The following is an 18617-nucleotide window of genomic DNA, read 5'->3' on the forward strand; positions in this document are numbered from 1 at the left end:
GAGATGAGTACATGCTGTGTAAGCTCACACTGGAAAATTAATGAGAGTTGGAGAGAACGTGAGAATGGGGGAGTGAAAGAGTGAGCTAAGCATGGTCTGAGGGAATAATCTGGCAAACAGCAAAACAGGGAACAAGAAAATGGTAAATGAAAGTTGCTTAACAGCCAGAAAGTGGAGTAGAAAAAGGAAAAGAAAAGCGTAAAACAGCACAGCACACTGCGTGGTATAGCACCTGGGTACAAAACTTCAGAAACCCAAAGGAGAAAGCCAGGAAAAAAAGACTAAAAAGAGAGGAAGAACAAAAACCAAGGGGGGGGGGACGACTCCACAATGATTCCCTTTTCCTCCGGTGCAGAAAGAGGCTGAATAAATAAACGAAAAGCAGGTCGCCCTTTCTAGTTTCCCTCGTTCATCTCTCTCGGTGTTGGTTCTTCCTGGAGGTCACCCTCTCTCTTATCTTTCTGACCTCCCTTTCTTTTTTTCCTCCTCCATCCATCTCCTCTCTCTCTCTCTCTCTCTCTCTCATATCCCTCTCTCCGTGCCAGGCTTTTTATCAGCGGCTGGAAAGAGTGATGAGGTCACAACCTCTGGTCACTCAGATGGAGATAATGGTCTGTGTGTCTTTCACTCTGCTGACCTGACCTGAGATCAGCCAGCTGACAAACTGGGCGTGACGCTGTGACTTCTCCTTTGGCCCTGTCACCGGGACTGCTGCTATTGGTTCACTGTCATCACCTCAAAACGTCTTCTTTAAGTGCCAAAAAAAAAGGTCAACTTCTTGACGCTAAATTAGGGCTTTACAGAAAATCAAATTAAATTTCCATCTATTCTGAGGCAATAAATTATACACTCTTTTAGGACAATGCTGTCTTTTGGGAGTAAAGTATGTGCTGTGGCATGAGAGCGAAGGAAGGAAACAGAAAATTAGTAAAATCACATGATATTTGGTCGTCCTCTGACCTTCACATCAGTCAGCACTTTGATCACAAGTTCAACAAAGTTTGTCTCACTCAAAACATTTTTTCCCCCTATGAAATCCCAACAAGCAAACAGCGCTATATACAAAAAAACGCTGAGCGAAACGACACTACGCAAAACGACGCCGTCGCCGTGCAAAACGACATTAAAGTAAACGACACTCAACAGAACAACACTTCTTCAAAGACTTCATTAAGGCACAAGGCCTTGAAAAGACAGCTTTATCATTGTTCAGTAAGAAGGCTTGCTATATTCATAACAAGGAAAAGTTCTGAACCAGAAGGCCTGTTCTCTGCCTGGGAAATATACAAACACTCATCATTGTGTTTGGAGATAAAAAACATCAGCCAAAGCTTTGGTAAACACCAAAAACATAGCCCATTAAAGAGTCGTCGCTATAAAAAGCTTTCAAACATCCTACACAAACACACAGCGAAAGGCCACGCACTGGTTTCTGATCAGAGCATTTCCTGTTGCCAAGTCTTTCCAACTTCTCCTCTTTCTCAGCTCCCAGTGGAAAAACAAGATAAACAGTCCAAAAAACAGACACCAAAAAAACTCCCCAAAAACGGGTGGAAGAAAAGGCAAGGCTAGAAGGAGGGCGGATGAGGGAGAGGTAGCCCAGTCTAGTTTGGTCTTACCCTCCTTGCATTCGAGAGCCACTCTGGACTCCAGGTTGTCCATCTGCAGCTGCAGGCGTTTGAGGGTCCGGTCTGCGTCTCTGGACTTGCGCTTGTAAGCGATGAGGACCACGATAATGACCAGGAGCAGAAGACCACCGCCCCCTCCTATCCCGATTATTGCCGGCAGCGTCAACAAACTGTCCGAGTAGATCTGTAGAGTGCCGGGTGAAAACTCAAACCCTCCAACACGCACCTGAGGGGGACACACAGTGTATGTTATAAACACACACACACACAAGCATGTGAACACACAAACACACACTCTCATACCAACCATGAAGAATCACAGTGTTAACTCCAACAGGAACCCAGAGAGCACGTATATAGTTTACTCTCTCTCTAACACACACAAAATGCGCGCACACACACACACACACAATGAAATAATGAACACAAATGGTTGGAGTCTCTACATGCACTGTTTATATGCCGTGCACACACACATACTCTTCTACCATGAGTCAAGTGCAGTTTTTCACCTGTTGTCATTGTTTTCACTCTGTGCTTGCATGGAGTATCTCTCTCTGTGTGAGTGCTTGTTGAGGGCTGTAATTACCAGTACCACACAGACCTATCTGAAGCTCTACTTCCCATTAATCCCAATTCCACTTCAGAAAACAGCCCTCGCTCCTCACAGGACTTAACTGCTTCCTAAAACACATCGCGCTGGAGCAGGCACCTGTCTCTCCACTCTGAACACACCTGGACAGTGCTGCTGGGAAGAGCGCACGGGTGCCTTATGGGGAAATGCATCAGGAATCATGGGAAGTGTCGTACAGATGTAAAACTGGTATGAGGGCTCTTTGATTCTCAGTGAATGTAGTTTTAGCATACAGATGGTCCTGTGGATGTTTATGAGAGGGCGAGAGACATTCTCATGGCGCTGTCTGGAGACAGAGGAGGGAAAATGTGGGCTAGTACCCCTCTTTCTCTTTTATATAGGTCACCAAATATAGGCCAAGGACAAACATCTGGGCTTATGGGTCTCACAAGCTCCGTCTCCCGTTTTTCCCTTTCAATCTCTCTGTCTCTCCCTGTCCGGCTCACCGCCCCCCCCCCCCCCCCCCAACTCTCTATCTATCCCCTCTGGGGGTTTTTTCCCTCACAGAAAGAGAGCAGACAGCTTGGGAAAAATAACACAGAGCTATTTTAATACCCCTGACGCTTGAACAAAATTAATGTGCGAAGTCTGTGCCAATTTATATATATATATATATACACACACACACACACACATATGTGTGTGTGTGTGTGTGTGTGTGTATATATAAATATATAAATCTACTTAAACACGTAATATGCTTGAGTTAAATATAGTGTTTGTGTCCCCTTTGGTCCAGTAACCCTGAGAGAGCATCAATAAGATCCACATTACACAGCCCTGACCCCCAACACTTCTTCTACAATTCATCACACACATACACACCACTCACAGAGAAAAAACAACAAATATGCACCTCCGGTAGAAGAGAGGAGAGTGGAGGATGAGACAGCACACAGGAGGAGGGGTAATAGAGGAGAATGGGGAGAAGAAAAAAATGAGAAAAAGAAACCAAAAAAAACATGGGAAAGAGGGAATGATGTGGAGATCGTTTAACCGTGTTGGGATGAGAGGATGGAAAAAGAAGGAGAGGAGTAGAGTAGAGCCTATGACAGGGCTGGAGGTGAAGGGGTAAAGAAGAGGAGGGAAGAGGAGGAGGTATACACAGCGCAGACAGTGATGATGAAGATGAGTGTGGATGTGTCTCACCGTCACTTTGTGCTGGCCGGTAAAGTTTGGCCATTCACACATGAGCTGACTCTCCGATTGAGTCAACACACACGGCGTGTCTCCGATCAGAACCGTGTAGTTCAGTTTGGCGTTCCCTGCTGCTGACGGTATCAGGTTTCTTCCCTGCAACATACACACACACACACACACACACACACACACACACACACACACACACACACGACATCAGCGTTTACAGACAAATTGTGATCAGACCGTTCAAACTCAGCTATAAACAGGGCCTCAGATCGGATCAGTCAGGTGACCACAGCTTAGCAGGAGTAAAAAACGAGAAAGCGTCTTAAGCGCCCTCCATGCACTGACGCATGCTCTGTGTCTAGCCTGGGGAAAGAGCGAGCGAGGTTAAGTGTACAGTGAGTGCCCCCCCCCCCCCCTCTCTCTGACTGGATTCCATCAGAGCTGCAGTAGCACATGCGGCAGGCCCTGTCAGGGTCCAGTACAGCCCAGCGGGCTTACGCCAGGCGTGCCCCGGGGCAAAACACTCGGCAGGCAGCTCGGAGTCTGTCGGAAGCTTCTTCAGAGACTTTTGTGACCGAGGGGATCCAATTAAACATGTAAATAAAAGCCCAGAATAGGCAGCCCCCTCCCTCCTCTCCCTAGCTCTCTCTCTCTCTCACACACACGCATATATGCATAGATAAACACACGGTCACACACAGCCCCTGTTTCCCCCAGGAGGCTTTGAAGGAGCAGAGGAAATGAAAAAAAGAAGAAATTAATTGCTTGGAAAATTCGATGCACATCTAATTTATCTACAATTATTTAATGGAATCAGAAATGATTTTGCTTGGTCTTATTTTTCTTACTGATGCTTTCAGCAGCCATGCAGCAATGAAAAGGGTTTTAATAAAACCAGTTTTATTTTTAAAAAAAAAGTTAGTTATGGATGTCACGATGTCTTCTGCTACAGTTGTCCCTCCCCCTTCACCCACACACACACACACACACACACAAAACTCACCCCCCCCCACCTTTTTTTTCGGCTCTTGGGAGCCGAAAAAAAATCTGCATCAATTTTCTATGAAAAAGCATGATGACTTTTTTCAAGCAGAACCTTTGAAGTTGAAGGAGAAACGAGTGGAGCGAGAGAGAGAGAGAGAGAATTTTGTATCAGAGGAAATATGTGTGTCTGTGTGTTTTTTCTTTTAATATCTTTTTTTCAAGTTGAGTATGTTGGGAGGCAGAGAGTGAGTCACTTTTAAAGAGTAAATATTTAGTTACATTCATTCTCTCTCTCTCTCTTACACACACACACACACACACACACTCACACACAGTTGGTCTACAGACAGCTACAGGTAAACATTTAACTCTTCCTCTTCCTCCTTTAAACCTCCCTCACTTCCTCTTCCTCATCTTTACTTCTCAAATCTCTCTAAGGGGTCCAACCACAGCTGAATGTGGAAACAAGAAGGCCTGAGAGAACGAGAGCTGTATATCTGCATCTTCCCCGGGCACACTTCACAGTGCAGGTCAGTCCCAGACAGTGCCGTTGAATGGTCACACTGGTATTGAGTCTGTTTGGGTCGAGAACCCACTGCCTTCAGGTTCACCTCTATCTCCCCTTACCACAGCACAGTTACCGTCACCATAACAGAGCCTTACCTAAGTCACATCCAGATCACTTCATCAGTCATAGACAACGGGCCGGGACTCAGGTGTTTATTTAACATTAGTTTGGGTTTAAATCCTATAACAGACATGTTTAGTGTCGTAAGAGGGAAAGAGCCACATACCTTGAGTATGAGCGGAGAGCCAGGTTTGAGTTCCAGCATGCCTGTGGGACTGAGTGGCTCAAACACGGGGTCTGGGTAGTAACTGAAACTCTCATTAACCACCAGCAGGGCCTGGACGTTATCCATGACAAAGCCAATCTCGTCAGGACTGCTTCCCGCCTCCGAAAAATCCCGCTCTGATTCTGCCACTGAGGGCGCCAGACATACCATCACTGTGTTATTCACACAGGTACAGTTCTGCAGAGAGAGAGAGAGTGAGAGAGAGAAAGAGAGACACAGGGACAGACACAGACAAAGAGAGGGTGAGAGAGACAGAGAGAGAAAAAGTTTGACGATGTTGGTCATAGTTAATAATAATGTATTCTCACATACTGTCTGTAACTGCAGGTAAATACCAAGAATTGCCATAAATAAGGCAAAAATGTTTACAGTAATTTAGATTGTACACATAGAAACTTCTCTAATAAAAGGGAACTAGCCTTAGAAAATCAACCGCTTTTTTATTGTAAAGACACACTCTAATAAGGTTCTAGGCACATGAACTGTGAAACGTGGAGGGAACAGGTTTACAGATGCCCTACGCCGCCCAAAAAACTAGGCCAACAACAAGCGGGAGAAAGGAAAAGAAAAAGAGAAGGTTGAAAAGTGTTGGGCAGGTGGAGTAGTAGTGGGGGGAGAGAAAGGTTAGCCGATCCCTGCGGGGGGACAGCAGGGGGCCTTTGCCACTTCCTTTTGAGTTTATTTATGTTTGTCTGACTGACATTTCAAAGGTTAAACCGCTAAAAGGAGATTCAGCATCATGTGTGCGCACACACACACACACACACACACACACACAGACGTTCATACAAACAGGCCTGGAGATGGGTTACAGCTGAGGCAAACTCTTCAAGTGCCTACAGATTGTGAGATTTCAGCAATCTTACAAGTTTACTGCAAGCCCCACTGTGCAACATGGGTCTTATAAACTTGGGTACGACATCAAGTTTGATGAATGTAGACTGTATGATGGTAACACCTACTGAATCGTAGGCTACAACGCAAGTCAGTGTACGAGAATAAAAGGTCATCAGCGTGCCTTGTTGGAATCCATCGTTTTTCCATCTTTTACATTGGGGTTTGGCGCCAGTGTCACGTTGATCAGTGTGTAGTTTCATGCTGCATTCCTATTGGTTGGTTAGTAGACGTAGGTCGTAGCAGCACATTGTGAGATGGTCATCCTAAATTCCTGACACTGTCAGAATTTCATCCCAGGCTATCTTTGGTTGCAAGACCGTGACAATGGCCATCTTTGAATCTCTCTCACAGTGCGACGTAGGACCACAGTTTTGGAGTCACGACCAAAGATATTGCCACATTTCTTTAATGTTGGTCAGCTTTTGTCTTGGACAGTCCAAAATCGCACAGTGTATACCCACCTTTAGTGTGTGTGTGTGTGTGTGTGTGTGTGTGTGTGTTCAAAACTTACATTAAGAGTCCTGATATCTCCGTATTTGGCCCTCATCTTGGGTTCTCTGATGGTGAGCAGATTGGTACCAGTGACAGTCAGTGGGGTCCCTCCACTGAGAGAGAGAGAGAGAGAGAGAGAGAGAGAGAGAATAAGAAGAAACTCACTGTCCAAAGGCATATGACACAAGACATTTTCTTTCCTAAGACATCCATTTTCATCCAAAATCGTCTTTGGGCAGTCACTTTAAGCAACCATCGCTCACTCTGTCTCATCTATTTCTTTCTCTCTTTGACATTTCTTCCCTCTAACAACAAACAACATGAAGATGACCCCACACAAACTGTGCAGATATCTGACAGGGCCTCCCACTCTGAAATACAGGGGCTTAGACACAGGGCTTTTCTGACACCTGTCAGCTCAATTACCGAACGCTCTCGTTGAAGAGACCTGTCCTCGCCAACAGCCCGTGTCTTTTAAGACACAGTCACAGAGAGAGAGAGAGAGAGAGAGAGAGAGAGAGAGACAGACATCTTTAGCGACACTGTTCTGTACCATCCAGACTTTATTAGTGTCAGCCACAGACAGGCACCGAGATCAAAGAGCGTCAGAGCCAGCATTCGGAAACGTAAACATGTGTGTGGTGTCCTTATAAGTCACACCGCAGTAAAGACAGACCAGCCTAGACACACAACAGTACACAGTGCAGTAAAGACAGACCAGCCCAGACACAACAGTGCACAGTGCAGTAAAGACAGACCAGCCTAGACACACAACAGTACACAGTGCAGTAAAGACAGACCAGCCTAGACACACAACAGTACACAGTGCAGTAAAGACAGACCAGCCTAGACACACAACAGTACACAGTGCAGTAAAGACAGACCAGCCTAGACACACAACAGTACACAGTGCAGTAAAGACAGACCAGCCTAGACACACAACAGTACACAGTGCAGTAAAGACAGACCAGCCTAGACACACAACAGTACACAGTGCAGTAAAGACAGACCAGCCTAGACACACAACAGTACACAGTGCAGTAAAGACAGACCAGCCTAGACACACAACAGTACACAGTGCAGTAAAGACAGACCAGCCTAGACACAACAGTGCACAGTGCAGTAAAGACAGACCAGCCTAGACACACAACAGTACACAGTGCAGTAAAGACAGACCAGCCTAGACACACAACAGTACACAGTGCAGTAAAGACAGACCAGCCTAGAGACACAACAGTACACAGTGCAGTAAAGACAGACCAGCCTAGACACACAACAGTGCACAGTGCAGTAAAGACAGACCAGCCTAGACACACAACAGTACACAGTGCAGTAAAGACAGACCAGCCTAGACACACAACAGTGCACAGTGCAGTAAAGACAGACCAGCCTAGACACACAACAGTGCACAGTGCAGTAAAGACAGACCAGCCTAGACACACAACAGTGCACAGTGCAGTAAAGACAGACCAGCCTAGACACAACAGTACACAGTGCAGTAAAGACAGACCAGCCTAGACACACAACAGTGCACAGTGCAGTAAAGACAGACCAGCCTAGACACAACAGTACACAGTGCAGTAAAGACAGACCAGCCAAGACACACAACAGTACACAGTGCAGTAAAGACAGACCAGCCCAGACACAACAGTGCACAGTGCAGTAAAGACAGACCAGCCTAGACACACAACAGTACACAGTGCAGTAAAGACAGACCAGCCTAGACACACAACAGTACACAGTGCAGTAAAGACAGACCAGCCTAGACACACAACAGTACACAGTGCAGTAAAGACAGACCAGCCTAGACACACAACAGTACACAGTGCAGTAAAGACAGACCAGCCTAGACACACAACAGTACACAGTGCAGTAAAGACAGACCAGCCTAGACACACAACAGTACACAGTGCAGTAAAGACAGACCAGCCTAGACACACAACAGTACACAGTGCAGTAAAGACAGACCAGCCTAGACACAACAGTGCACAGTGCAGTAAAGACAGACCAGCCTAGACACACAACAGTACACAGTGCAGTAAAGACAGACCAGCCTAGACACACAACAGTACACAGTGCAGTAAAGACAGACCAGCCTAGAGACACAACAGTACACAGTGCAGTAAAGACAGACCAGCCTAGACACACAACAGTGCACAGTGCAGTAAAGACAGACCAGCCTAGACACACAACAGTACACAGTGCAGTAAAGACAGACCAGCCTAGACACACAACAGTGCACAGTGCAGTAAAGACAGACCAGCCTAGACACACAACAGTGCACAGTGCAGTAAAGACAGACCAGCCTAGACACACAACAGTGCACAGTGCAGTAAAGACAGACCAGCCTAGACACAACAGTACACAGTGCAGTAAAGACAGACCAGCCTAGACACACAACAGTGCACAGTGCAGTAAAGACAGACCAGCCTAGACACAACAGTACACAGTGCAGTAAAGACAGACCAGCCTAGACACAACAGTACACAGTGCAGTAAAGACAGACCAGCCTAGACACACAACAGTGCACAGTGCAGTAAAGACAGACCAGCCTAGACACACAACAGTGCACAGTGCAGTAAAGACAGACCAGCCCAGGCGCACAACATGTAGTATTTTTCCCCCCCAGAATCACTGTAAACTCATTGCGCTCCTGTCAATCAAACCCGGGCCCTGGCAGAGCACCCCAAACAACAAGCAGCAGGCCCAAACCAGGCTTTCTGCTCCAGGCTCTCTCTCTCTCTCACCTTATTTCACAGCTTCACTACAAGGCAGCTCCCCCTCACCTCACACATTATTATACCTTCTCCCCTTCCTCATCCTCTTCTTCACCCCTCCCTCCATTCCTCTGGGTTTCAAACCCTTGTTCCCATTTTCAGGTCGGCTGCATATGGCTGTTGTGGAGTTGGGAAACGCTGACAGCCATTTTGACTAGTGACTGTGGGGTTACTGCGTGCTCTAGAGACACAGCATATATACACACACACACACTTGAAGCATATACAAAAACATACTCACTAATAGCACACACACCCACACTAACTCATTAACAACACCCACATACCTATAACTCCTTGCTCAATGTATTCCAACAAAAACAAACACCCACGCACACACATCCAAATACACACACACACACAAACACAAACACACACACACACTCCCTGTGTGTATGTGGCAGATTGAAGGTCACACTGAATGCGACAGGACGCTCACACGTCTCTCGCCATGTCTTCTTTTCTTTCACTCACAGAATGTCTGTTAAACAACATTATTAGATTTCTATTTATGACGTGCATTCAACACATTACATCAGACATAAAGCACACCCTGTAATGTGCTAAGTGACTGGGCAGACATTCCGGCTTTCATTTCCTGTGGGAAATTCTTGGGAAAATTTGAGCACAACCACTTCCCCAGTTACCAGAACACCACTGAGACACACACACACACCCTTCCCCGGTCATTCAGCAACCTCTTCATGTTATCTGAGCGGTAGTGTTACCTGGCGATGCTCCAGTCCGGTTCTATCTTTACGATGGTGGGGTCGTCAGCATATGTGAACTTCACGTCAGGGTTTCTCAGCTCTGCTGCATTAATATCCACCATGACTGGAGTGTGCCCCACACCTAGGCCTGCTGGAGTCACACACACTATCTCCCGTGCGTTCCGCCTGGAGGTGAACACACACACACACACACACAGAGGTGAGCATTTCGACATAGCCTATATTTCTGAAAGAAATGGACCTGGCTCTACTGGGAATAAGTGGTACCACCTAACAGTCTCCTTTAGATATAACTATAAACCATGAGATTCTGAATGTTAATGATGGCAAAGTGGGTTTGGGGCTTGAAGGTGATTTGAAGACAGCTGTGCGTGTATGTGTGTGTGTGTATGTGTGTGTTTGTCAGGCTCAGCGTCTCTGACATTGCATCGGACGGCCGCTGACCGCTCGCTCCAATTCCTCTGTCAGAGAAACACTTTGAAGATGAGAGTTCTTCAGATTTTCATCTGATGAAACCCATGCCTGAGGTGCTGCACACTGCCTGCGTGCTACGCCTGTGAAAACCATCGGCCTCTGTGTGCATGTGCGTGAGTGTGCGCGTGCATGTGTGCATGTGTGACAGAGAGAGAATGTCTTCTCATGTTTAAATCAAGAGTAGTGCGACGCCGATTCCATGGCACAGATTCCATGTACTTTGCATTGGAGGAGGAGAAAAAATATTTATACTCTATATAAATGATAGAATTACAGGTAAAAAGGGGAAAGTCATTGTCTTTCAGCTGGCTGGATGAAAGGAGAGCTTGTAGGTCTGTGCAAGTGTGTGTGTCCGTGCACAAAAATGCCTTCAGTGGCTCTCTCTCCTCAATCCCCGCAGCATGTTGCCTAGGCAACCAATTTCACAACACGCGGCGGAGAAAACCTGCCGAGCTCCGTACATACTTATTTTGACAGCACCGTTGTCACAAGCAGAGAGAATGAGACTGAGAGAGAGAGAGAGAGAGAGAGAGAGAACGGTGCAAGCAAAGTGGAAAGATATCGAAGAGACGAGAGAAAGGGAGAGAGCGAGGGGGACAGAGGGAGAGGGAGAGAGAGAAAAAATGTGCTTTTAAAAGGAAGACACGCCAGGCTGAGAGGCACAAATACAAAGAAAGAGAATATAATGTTGCGGGCGGCAGATAAGAAGGAATGGGAATTGTTTTTTAACAAGAAAACGAGCGCAGAGCGACGGCCGCCTGTTTCACTTTTTGCGCATTAAACACGGCTTTGACCGGGAAAGCCGCCACGCGTCACATTGATTAACACTGGGAATGAGAAGCGAAGCCGCAGCCCACTCGCTGGGCAACGGCAGATACGAGACTAGACAAAAGGCGACTCTTCAGATGCGTCCTACCGCTCGGCAGTCACAAAACAAACCGGTACACGGCAGTCTTTTCAAAAGCCGACCGTCACCGCGCTCTTAAGTGTTTACATATGTCAGCTGGGTCTGCAGAGGCAGATATGGATGCGAAATAGAAAGCTAGCTCTGAAGGCTAAAGCTGCGAGAAAAGGGTTTAAAAATGGCCAAATAATTGCGGCTAAGAGATTACAAGCGGAAACTGTGGAGATTCGGCGTTAGTCAGTTCTCCAGTGTTTGAAGTCAAGGCGTACCAACCAAAGAGAGGAGTGTTGGGAGAATGGTTATTTTTTCCCCACTATATCTTTCTTTTTTTCTTTTTTAAACTGTATCTTCTCCGGGAAAATCCCAAGGTGCTCTTGAGAAAAGTGTTAACTAAGCTCTCCTTGTTTCGCCCGAGACGTTCCCGCCATCTGTTAGCGCGCTAACACAAAGGCACGTTCGTATTCGAAGCGATTTAGCGTCATCACACAGCCAGTAGCGACAAGAAAAGTGCACTAAGTGTTTTTTTCCCTAACATCAACGTCTGTTTTACCCAATTTGTCCTCAACACAGTCTATACATGTGTCATTAACAGAATTACACGTGAATAAGCATTTGCATACCAGTAGTAGGGCCTTGATTCATTTTAGTTTGATTTCAGAAGGATTTAAAGAAAAGTTACAGTTTGAGAGAATACAGTAGGAGAGGAAAACAAAATATCCCCTTTTTAGCAGGAACAGTACCCAAACTATGGGTGGGAGATACATGTACTCCCATGGACACATGGAATCTGTACAAGATACAGCAGAATGAGAGAATCAGTTAAAGAGAAATAAGGAAGGGTGTGGGGGGGGGGGGGGGGGCAGGTGAAGCTAACCTCTCAAAGCGGCAGGGATTCAGGCCAATCTTGACAAACACAGCACTGCCTGCATTAAGATGGCTGCCGTAAATAGTGATCCTTGTTCCACCAGAGACTGGGCCCTGTGAGGGATGTACACGGCCAAAATACGGAGACTACACATACACGCACAGACACATACAGACACAGAGAGAGAGAGAGAGAGAGAGAGACAGCACACTGTTAGATGACATGGGGAAGACGTGTGTTTGTTATGTAGCAGTGGTTCAATGAAGTATTTATGAATTTAAACTCACAGTCGACTTAGACTGCTTAGGATACTACACAGACCACATTTGTATAAAAAGGGTATTTTTCGTTTTGACTCCCTGTTTCTTACCACAAAGGTGAAAGCCTTAGGTGATACAGCTCTGTACTCGGGTTGGCAGTCCCTCACACAAACCTCCACCTGGGCCTCCCGCACAGGGTAACCTGTCGCATCAGCCAGACGGCACACAATCCTACAGACACACAGAGACAGAGAGATACAGTTAGAGATCCTGAGAGAAAAACACCAAGACAATGAAGCAGACAGATAGAGGGGAGTAGAGAGAGAAACACGCATACAAGTCTCTTCACTCCATTTGAAAAAAAAATCCAAACTCAAACCCTGGACTTGGTCGTCTCAGGTGTGTGTCACCGTGGTAACGCAGACACTTATTTCGGGGGTCTGTAATGGAGCAGGTCTAGAGTCTCTCTCTGTAGGAACGGATTAGAATGAGCCTCTAAAACTGGAGAGAGCCACGTTTAGCCCTAAGGACTCTATTGGCCAAATGAAAATCCATTCCAACAGTGATTGAAGAGCAAAGGGGAAGAGATTGAGGGGAAGAGAGCTAAGTTGGTATAGGACCTCAGGCACAGGCATGCACACACTCACACACACACACACACACACCCCTACGTTCCAGACCTCATGTTTCACTGCGTGCAGTCACGTCAGCTTGTTAATTAGCCCTGCGTGTGCGCTAGTAGTTCTGTGATTAATGAAAGCACCACCCAACCTTCCCATCATGCCCCAGGGCCTGTGTTTCTCCCATGGTGAGTTATTAACTCCCCCTACTTCTGTCCTTTCTCCGCAGGTGGCCACGGAAACCGCTGCCACAGCGACATGCTTCTCAACATTCCGATGCAATGGCTACCTTGGCAACGACCCAAACATTCCAATAAAAGCTGCCAGATAAATAGGTCCAAGTGGACAGAGAATGAAGGACTATCAATTTGTCTCCTTGTAAAGTCATATTACTTAAGTCATAGAAATGCATAGGAAAGGCAAGTATGATTGCTGATCGGTCAGTTTCAGGGTGGCTACTGCATGTATGTGCGTGAAATCGGGTTGTGTGTGAAGATTGGTCTGAAGATTGTGTGTGTATTTATAGTGACTGTCACATCAGTTGGTATGACTGCGAACTCTCAACCAACTCTGCCATTTACCCACTCTATCAGACACAGACACACACACAGACACACAGATAGACTGGCACAGAGAGAACAGGGTCACTCACTCTGCCAAATCCTCTCACAGCAAGTCACCTATTAGCATGATGTGATCAGAGATGTCCATCAAGACTAACACATGCTGTGCATGCCCACACTCTGTTTACAAACCACACCCTCTCAGCACCCACTCTCTGTTTACAAACCACACCCTCTCAGAACCCACTCTCTGTTCACAAACCACACCCCCTTAGAACCCACTCTCTGTTTACAAACCACACCCCCTCAGAACCCGCTCTGTTTACAAACCACACTCCCTCAGAATCCACTCTCTGTTTAAAAACCACACCCCCTTAGATCCCACTCTCTGTTCACAAACCACACCCCCTCAGAACCACTGTGGTCCTATTACAATCTCACTCTATAACTATGTAACAACACACATATGACCAAAATCAGTCTAAAGTATTGTGCTAAACACGTCATGAGTTTTGTGGTAATAGCTTTGTGCGACAACTTCTGGCTTACTTTATATGACTCCAATACAATAACACTAACATACTAGCATCAGGCATTCCTGAAAGCAAAGAGAAGACAGTGCAAAGAAAAAAAAACGAGAAAGAGGGAAGAACAGAGGGAAGAAAGACAGAAAGAGAAAGAGAGAGAGAAAAACAGAGGAGAGAGCGAGAGAGAGAGAGAGAGAAACAGAGCGAGAGAGAGAGAGAAAGAGAGAGACGGAGAAAGAGAGAGCGAGCGGGAGAGTCTCTGGCTGACAGAGCTGAGTTCAGTGACAGAGGTGTGCAGCAGGAAGACTTACTGCTCGGCACTGATGTACTCCTGTTCCACGGGCTGACAGGCCACCTTGCCGATCCGCACGGTGTTCTGGATGTCCTTGAACTGCAGACCCAGGTTCTCCCCTGTAATGGTGAGCATGGTACCACCCTGTCGAGGACCCGTTTCCGGATAGAGCTTAAAGATGAGAGAGAAAGAGTATGTCACCTCGACACCAAACAATTCTCTTCCCACACAACTGCCTCTCCCTGTAGTGACTAAACAAAGAACAATTTAAAAATTAAAGGAATTTCAGAGAATTTTGAGTGAGGGGGAGTGTGTGGGAGGTAAGAAAGGGTGAGACAGAGAAAAGTAAGTTGAAAGAGAGAGAGAAAAAGAGAGAGAGAGAGAGAGAGAGAGAGAGATGAAATAAAATGAGAAATGACGGGAGAAGGCAGGCCGGACATCAGATCAAAGTGGAGCTGACCATAATCAGACCCACAGCTAAACAAGCCACACGGGGGCACAGACACTGGCCAAGGGCACCAGTCACCGCTCAACACCAGAAATGAAAGCAGAGTGCAAAGAGAAAAAGACAGAAGGAAAGAACAAACACGTTGGCCTGTAATTGGTTTCAGAGGGGAAGCCTTAATAGGACCTCACATTGCTACAAAGAGAAAGAGAGAGAGAGAAAGAGAGAGAGAGCACAAGAAAAAGGGATGAGTATAGAGAGGTGTCAAAAGAACGACACACACACACACACACACACACAGACACACACACACACACACACAGTAATGTTACGTTCATGCTTCATGTGTGTTTTGACTGTAATTGAGGAGTGAGAAAAGAGAAAAAGAGAGAAGGGAAGGAGAGAGCAGGGAAAGGGAGAGAAAGCTAGACACAGTTCAGTATGCTAGTCTGCAGTGAATGTCCCAGTCTACCAGTCTCACACAATCCAAATGAAATTAACCACTAATCCGCTAACTAATAAAGCTTCTCTCTCTCTCTCACACACACCATACAAACTGAATAACAGAGAGTGAGAGAGAGAGAGATATACAAACAGAGAGTCAATGTAGGAGAACAAAAGACGTGTTTAATTGGCAGGGAGAGAGGGATTTTGATACGAAATTTAATATTCAATTTGAGGAAGAACTGGGTGGCCTTTTGATAGCTGAGGGGAAAATCTACTTAACTGACAGAACGAGAGAATACACAAGGGAGGGAGAGAGAGAGAGAGAGAGAGAGCGCGAAGAAGAGACAATCCAAGCCTTTTGAGGTATTCTACAGAGTAAATGTCTATAGAGTAAATGGCAGGTTCAGACTATGAATGCACACGTTTGTCCAAATCCTCCATTTACTGCATACCCCCTGTTTTTACCACTCTTTTATTCTCTCTCCCTTTTCTTTCTCTCTTCAGTACAGCAGCCACAACCTACAGCAGGTGTAGCTAATCCAGGAGAACATTCATGAGTGTCCAGCACAATCAAACAAACAAACACACACACACACACACACACACACACACACAAACCCATCCATACACAGATGAATGAAGCAGGAGAGGTAGTGAGGGAAGAAGTAAAAAAGACAGGAAGAAAGAAAGAGCGGGTGAGCCAGCAGGGAACAAGCACACAGAGTGGTGGGGTAAGAGACAAAAATACACACAGACACACGCACGCACAGAAAGCTAAGAACGGAGGAGAGATCAGATTTGTGTGTGTGTGTGTGTGTGTGTGTGCGTCTTTTATCCAGTTCCTGTGCATCTCAGTCAGACAGAGTCTAGGCTGTCACACACAGCATGGAGGACTGTGCAGTACTGATGCTCCTCAGCCAATGTTTATACAAGGTTCAGGTATAATGAACAACACACACACACACACACACACACACACACACAGGGGAGTCATTCATTCAACTGCATTTCTGACACTGGAAGGGAGATGCATTGTGAACAAACAGCCTGAAGTTTAATGTAGAGGGTCTTAAACAGCTTGTTTTAACCTTTACCTTCAGGTTTTTCATATTGTCTCAGGTCTTATCATATTAGTATGTACAGCTGTGTCTCTGAATGTTTTTTTTCCCCTATGGTGGATTATTTGTAAGATTCACAGTTACTACAGATATATCTGTAACCATGGATTCTTTCATGTGTGAACACTTAGGACATAGCGACAAGGACACACGGGCACAGCGTGCGTGTGCGTGTGTGTGAGAATGACAGTGAGATATAAAGACAGATAAGGAAACACTGGTGTGAAGCTCTGTGGTAAACGACACAGGAATGGTGACCTGGGCATCGGCCAGAGTACAGCATCACACAGCAACAGATGGTGCGTGCACACACACACACACACACACACACACACACACACACACACACACACACACACACACACACACACACACACGCAGAGACAGCACTAAACACACATACACAGACACAGACACACACACACGCAGAGACAGCCCTAAACACACATACGCAGATACACATACACACACACTGCACCAAACACACATACACACACAGAGCTGCAGAGAATGAGTGCAAACCAAAAGGACACAGTGGAAGAGGGAACCAGAAATAGAGTAAGGACATAAAAACTGAAAAAGCACAGACAGACACAAAGGAATCCTGACACATATGCCGTGGGTGTATATTCACACTGTCAGTTTCTGACAGTGTTTATAACGTGACTCTCTGAGTCTGCGCGCGTGTGTGAGTGTGTGTGTAACAGTTACCTTGGTGATACGGGGGTGAGTGCAGCGGCTGTTGCCGGCTGTGGCGTGCATCCAGGTGTGCTCGGGTGCACTGCACTCCTGCCTCAGAGAACACTTCCTGTCCTGGACACACCAGCCACACTCAAACCTGGGGTCAGCCTTGAGACACATACCACAGCTCTCCCTCTGGGCATAACACTTATACAGATGAGCTAGAGAGAGAGAGAGGGAGCAAGAGAGAGACACAGAGAGAGAGATCCATAACATGACGTTTACTAACAGTGTCTGTAGGTTTCACTGCGTACTCTTGCAGTTGTAAGCTAGTTTATCTTGCTGTTTGTAAGATCATTTCAGAACTCTGTTTGGGTTTTGATTCATTATATTTACTGTGATGTGAGGTTGCTATAGTTTTCGTATGTTGTTAGGTTACCTTGTATATTGTAGGGGTTGTCAATGACAAAGTTGCCATTCCACACCACAGACAGGTCCACAGGAAGGTCGCTGATGTCATTTCCTTCGTAGTTGTACTATATACACAAATAAACAACAGTGTGTCAGTTACTATTACTAGATCACTCATTGTCCACAGACCAATGCAACTGGACCCTTGGTATTACACATGCTTACTGTGTTCTCTCTTCCCTGGTTTACTCACTCTGTGTTTGTTTATTACACATGTTTACTGTGTTCTCTTCCCTGGTTTATTCACTCTGTGTTTGTTTATTACACATGTTTACTGTGTTCTCTCTTCGCTGGTTTATTCACTCTGTGTTTGTTTATTACACATGTTTACTGTGTTCTCTCTTCCCTGGTTTACTCACTCTGTGTTTGTTTATTACACATGTTTACTGTGTTCTCTTCCCTGGTTTATTCACTCTGTGTTTAAGCTTCAGGATAAAAAAAAACACTAGACACAGCCCTGTAAGGAGTGTGAGTGAGTGAGTGAGTGCACTCATGCGTGTATGTGTGTGAGTGCGTGACAGAGAGAGAGAGAGAGAGAGAGAGAGAGAGAGAGAGAGCGCATCTGTGTGTGTGTTAAACTGTAAACTAGTGTCAGATGTGAGTGGACCGCAGTCCTGATAAGACTGATAAGAAGACCACACAGCATCTCTAAAATCATTAGAAAGAGAGGGCGAGTTTCAGCAGCACAGCTGAATGAAGCCTCTGGACTAGAAACTGGGCCTACCCCCCCTCCCTCCCCCCTATTGGCTCCTTCCCTGTATGTGCCTAACACACTCCAGTACCTACAGTCCAACATCTACGAAG

The 18617-nt window shown here is 46.1% G+C and overlaps 1 protein-coding gene across 1 annotated transcript in view; it reads right to left on the reverse strand.

Annotated features, from left to right (window-relative positions):
* LOC115815235 (plexin-A1-like) overlaps positions 1 to 18617 on the reverse strand; it is a 124873-nt gene that overhangs the window by 16991 nt on the left and 89265 nt on the right. The window contains exons 10-19 of the mRNA XM_030778193.1: positions 17782 to 17878; positions 17373 to 17563; positions 14671 to 14822; positions 12760 to 12880; positions 12399 to 12535; positions 10144 to 10311; positions 6658 to 6751; positions 5190 to 5426; positions 3412 to 3555; positions 1620 to 1854 (exon numbers count right to left, since the gene is read on the reverse strand). Coding sequence (XP_030634053.1) covers positions 1620 to 1854; positions 3412 to 3555; positions 5190 to 5426; positions 6658 to 6751; positions 10144 to 10311; positions 12399 to 12535; positions 12760 to 12880; positions 14671 to 14822; positions 17373 to 17563; positions 17782 to 17878 — 1576 coding nt within the window. The remainder of the gene's footprint in view (positions 1 to 1619; positions 1855 to 3411; positions 3556 to 5189; positions 5427 to 6657; positions 6752 to 10143; positions 10312 to 12398; positions 12536 to 12759; positions 12881 to 14670; positions 14823 to 17372; positions 17564 to 17781; positions 17879 to 18617) is intronic.

Source organism: Chanos chanos, chromosome 6, assembly GCF_902362185.1.
Source record: "Chanos chanos chromosome 6, fChaCha1.1, whole genome shotgun sequence".
In the NCBI taxonomy this organism is placed as follows: domain Eukaryota; kingdom Metazoa; phylum Chordata; class Actinopteri; order Gonorynchiformes; family Chanidae; genus Chanos; species Chanos chanos.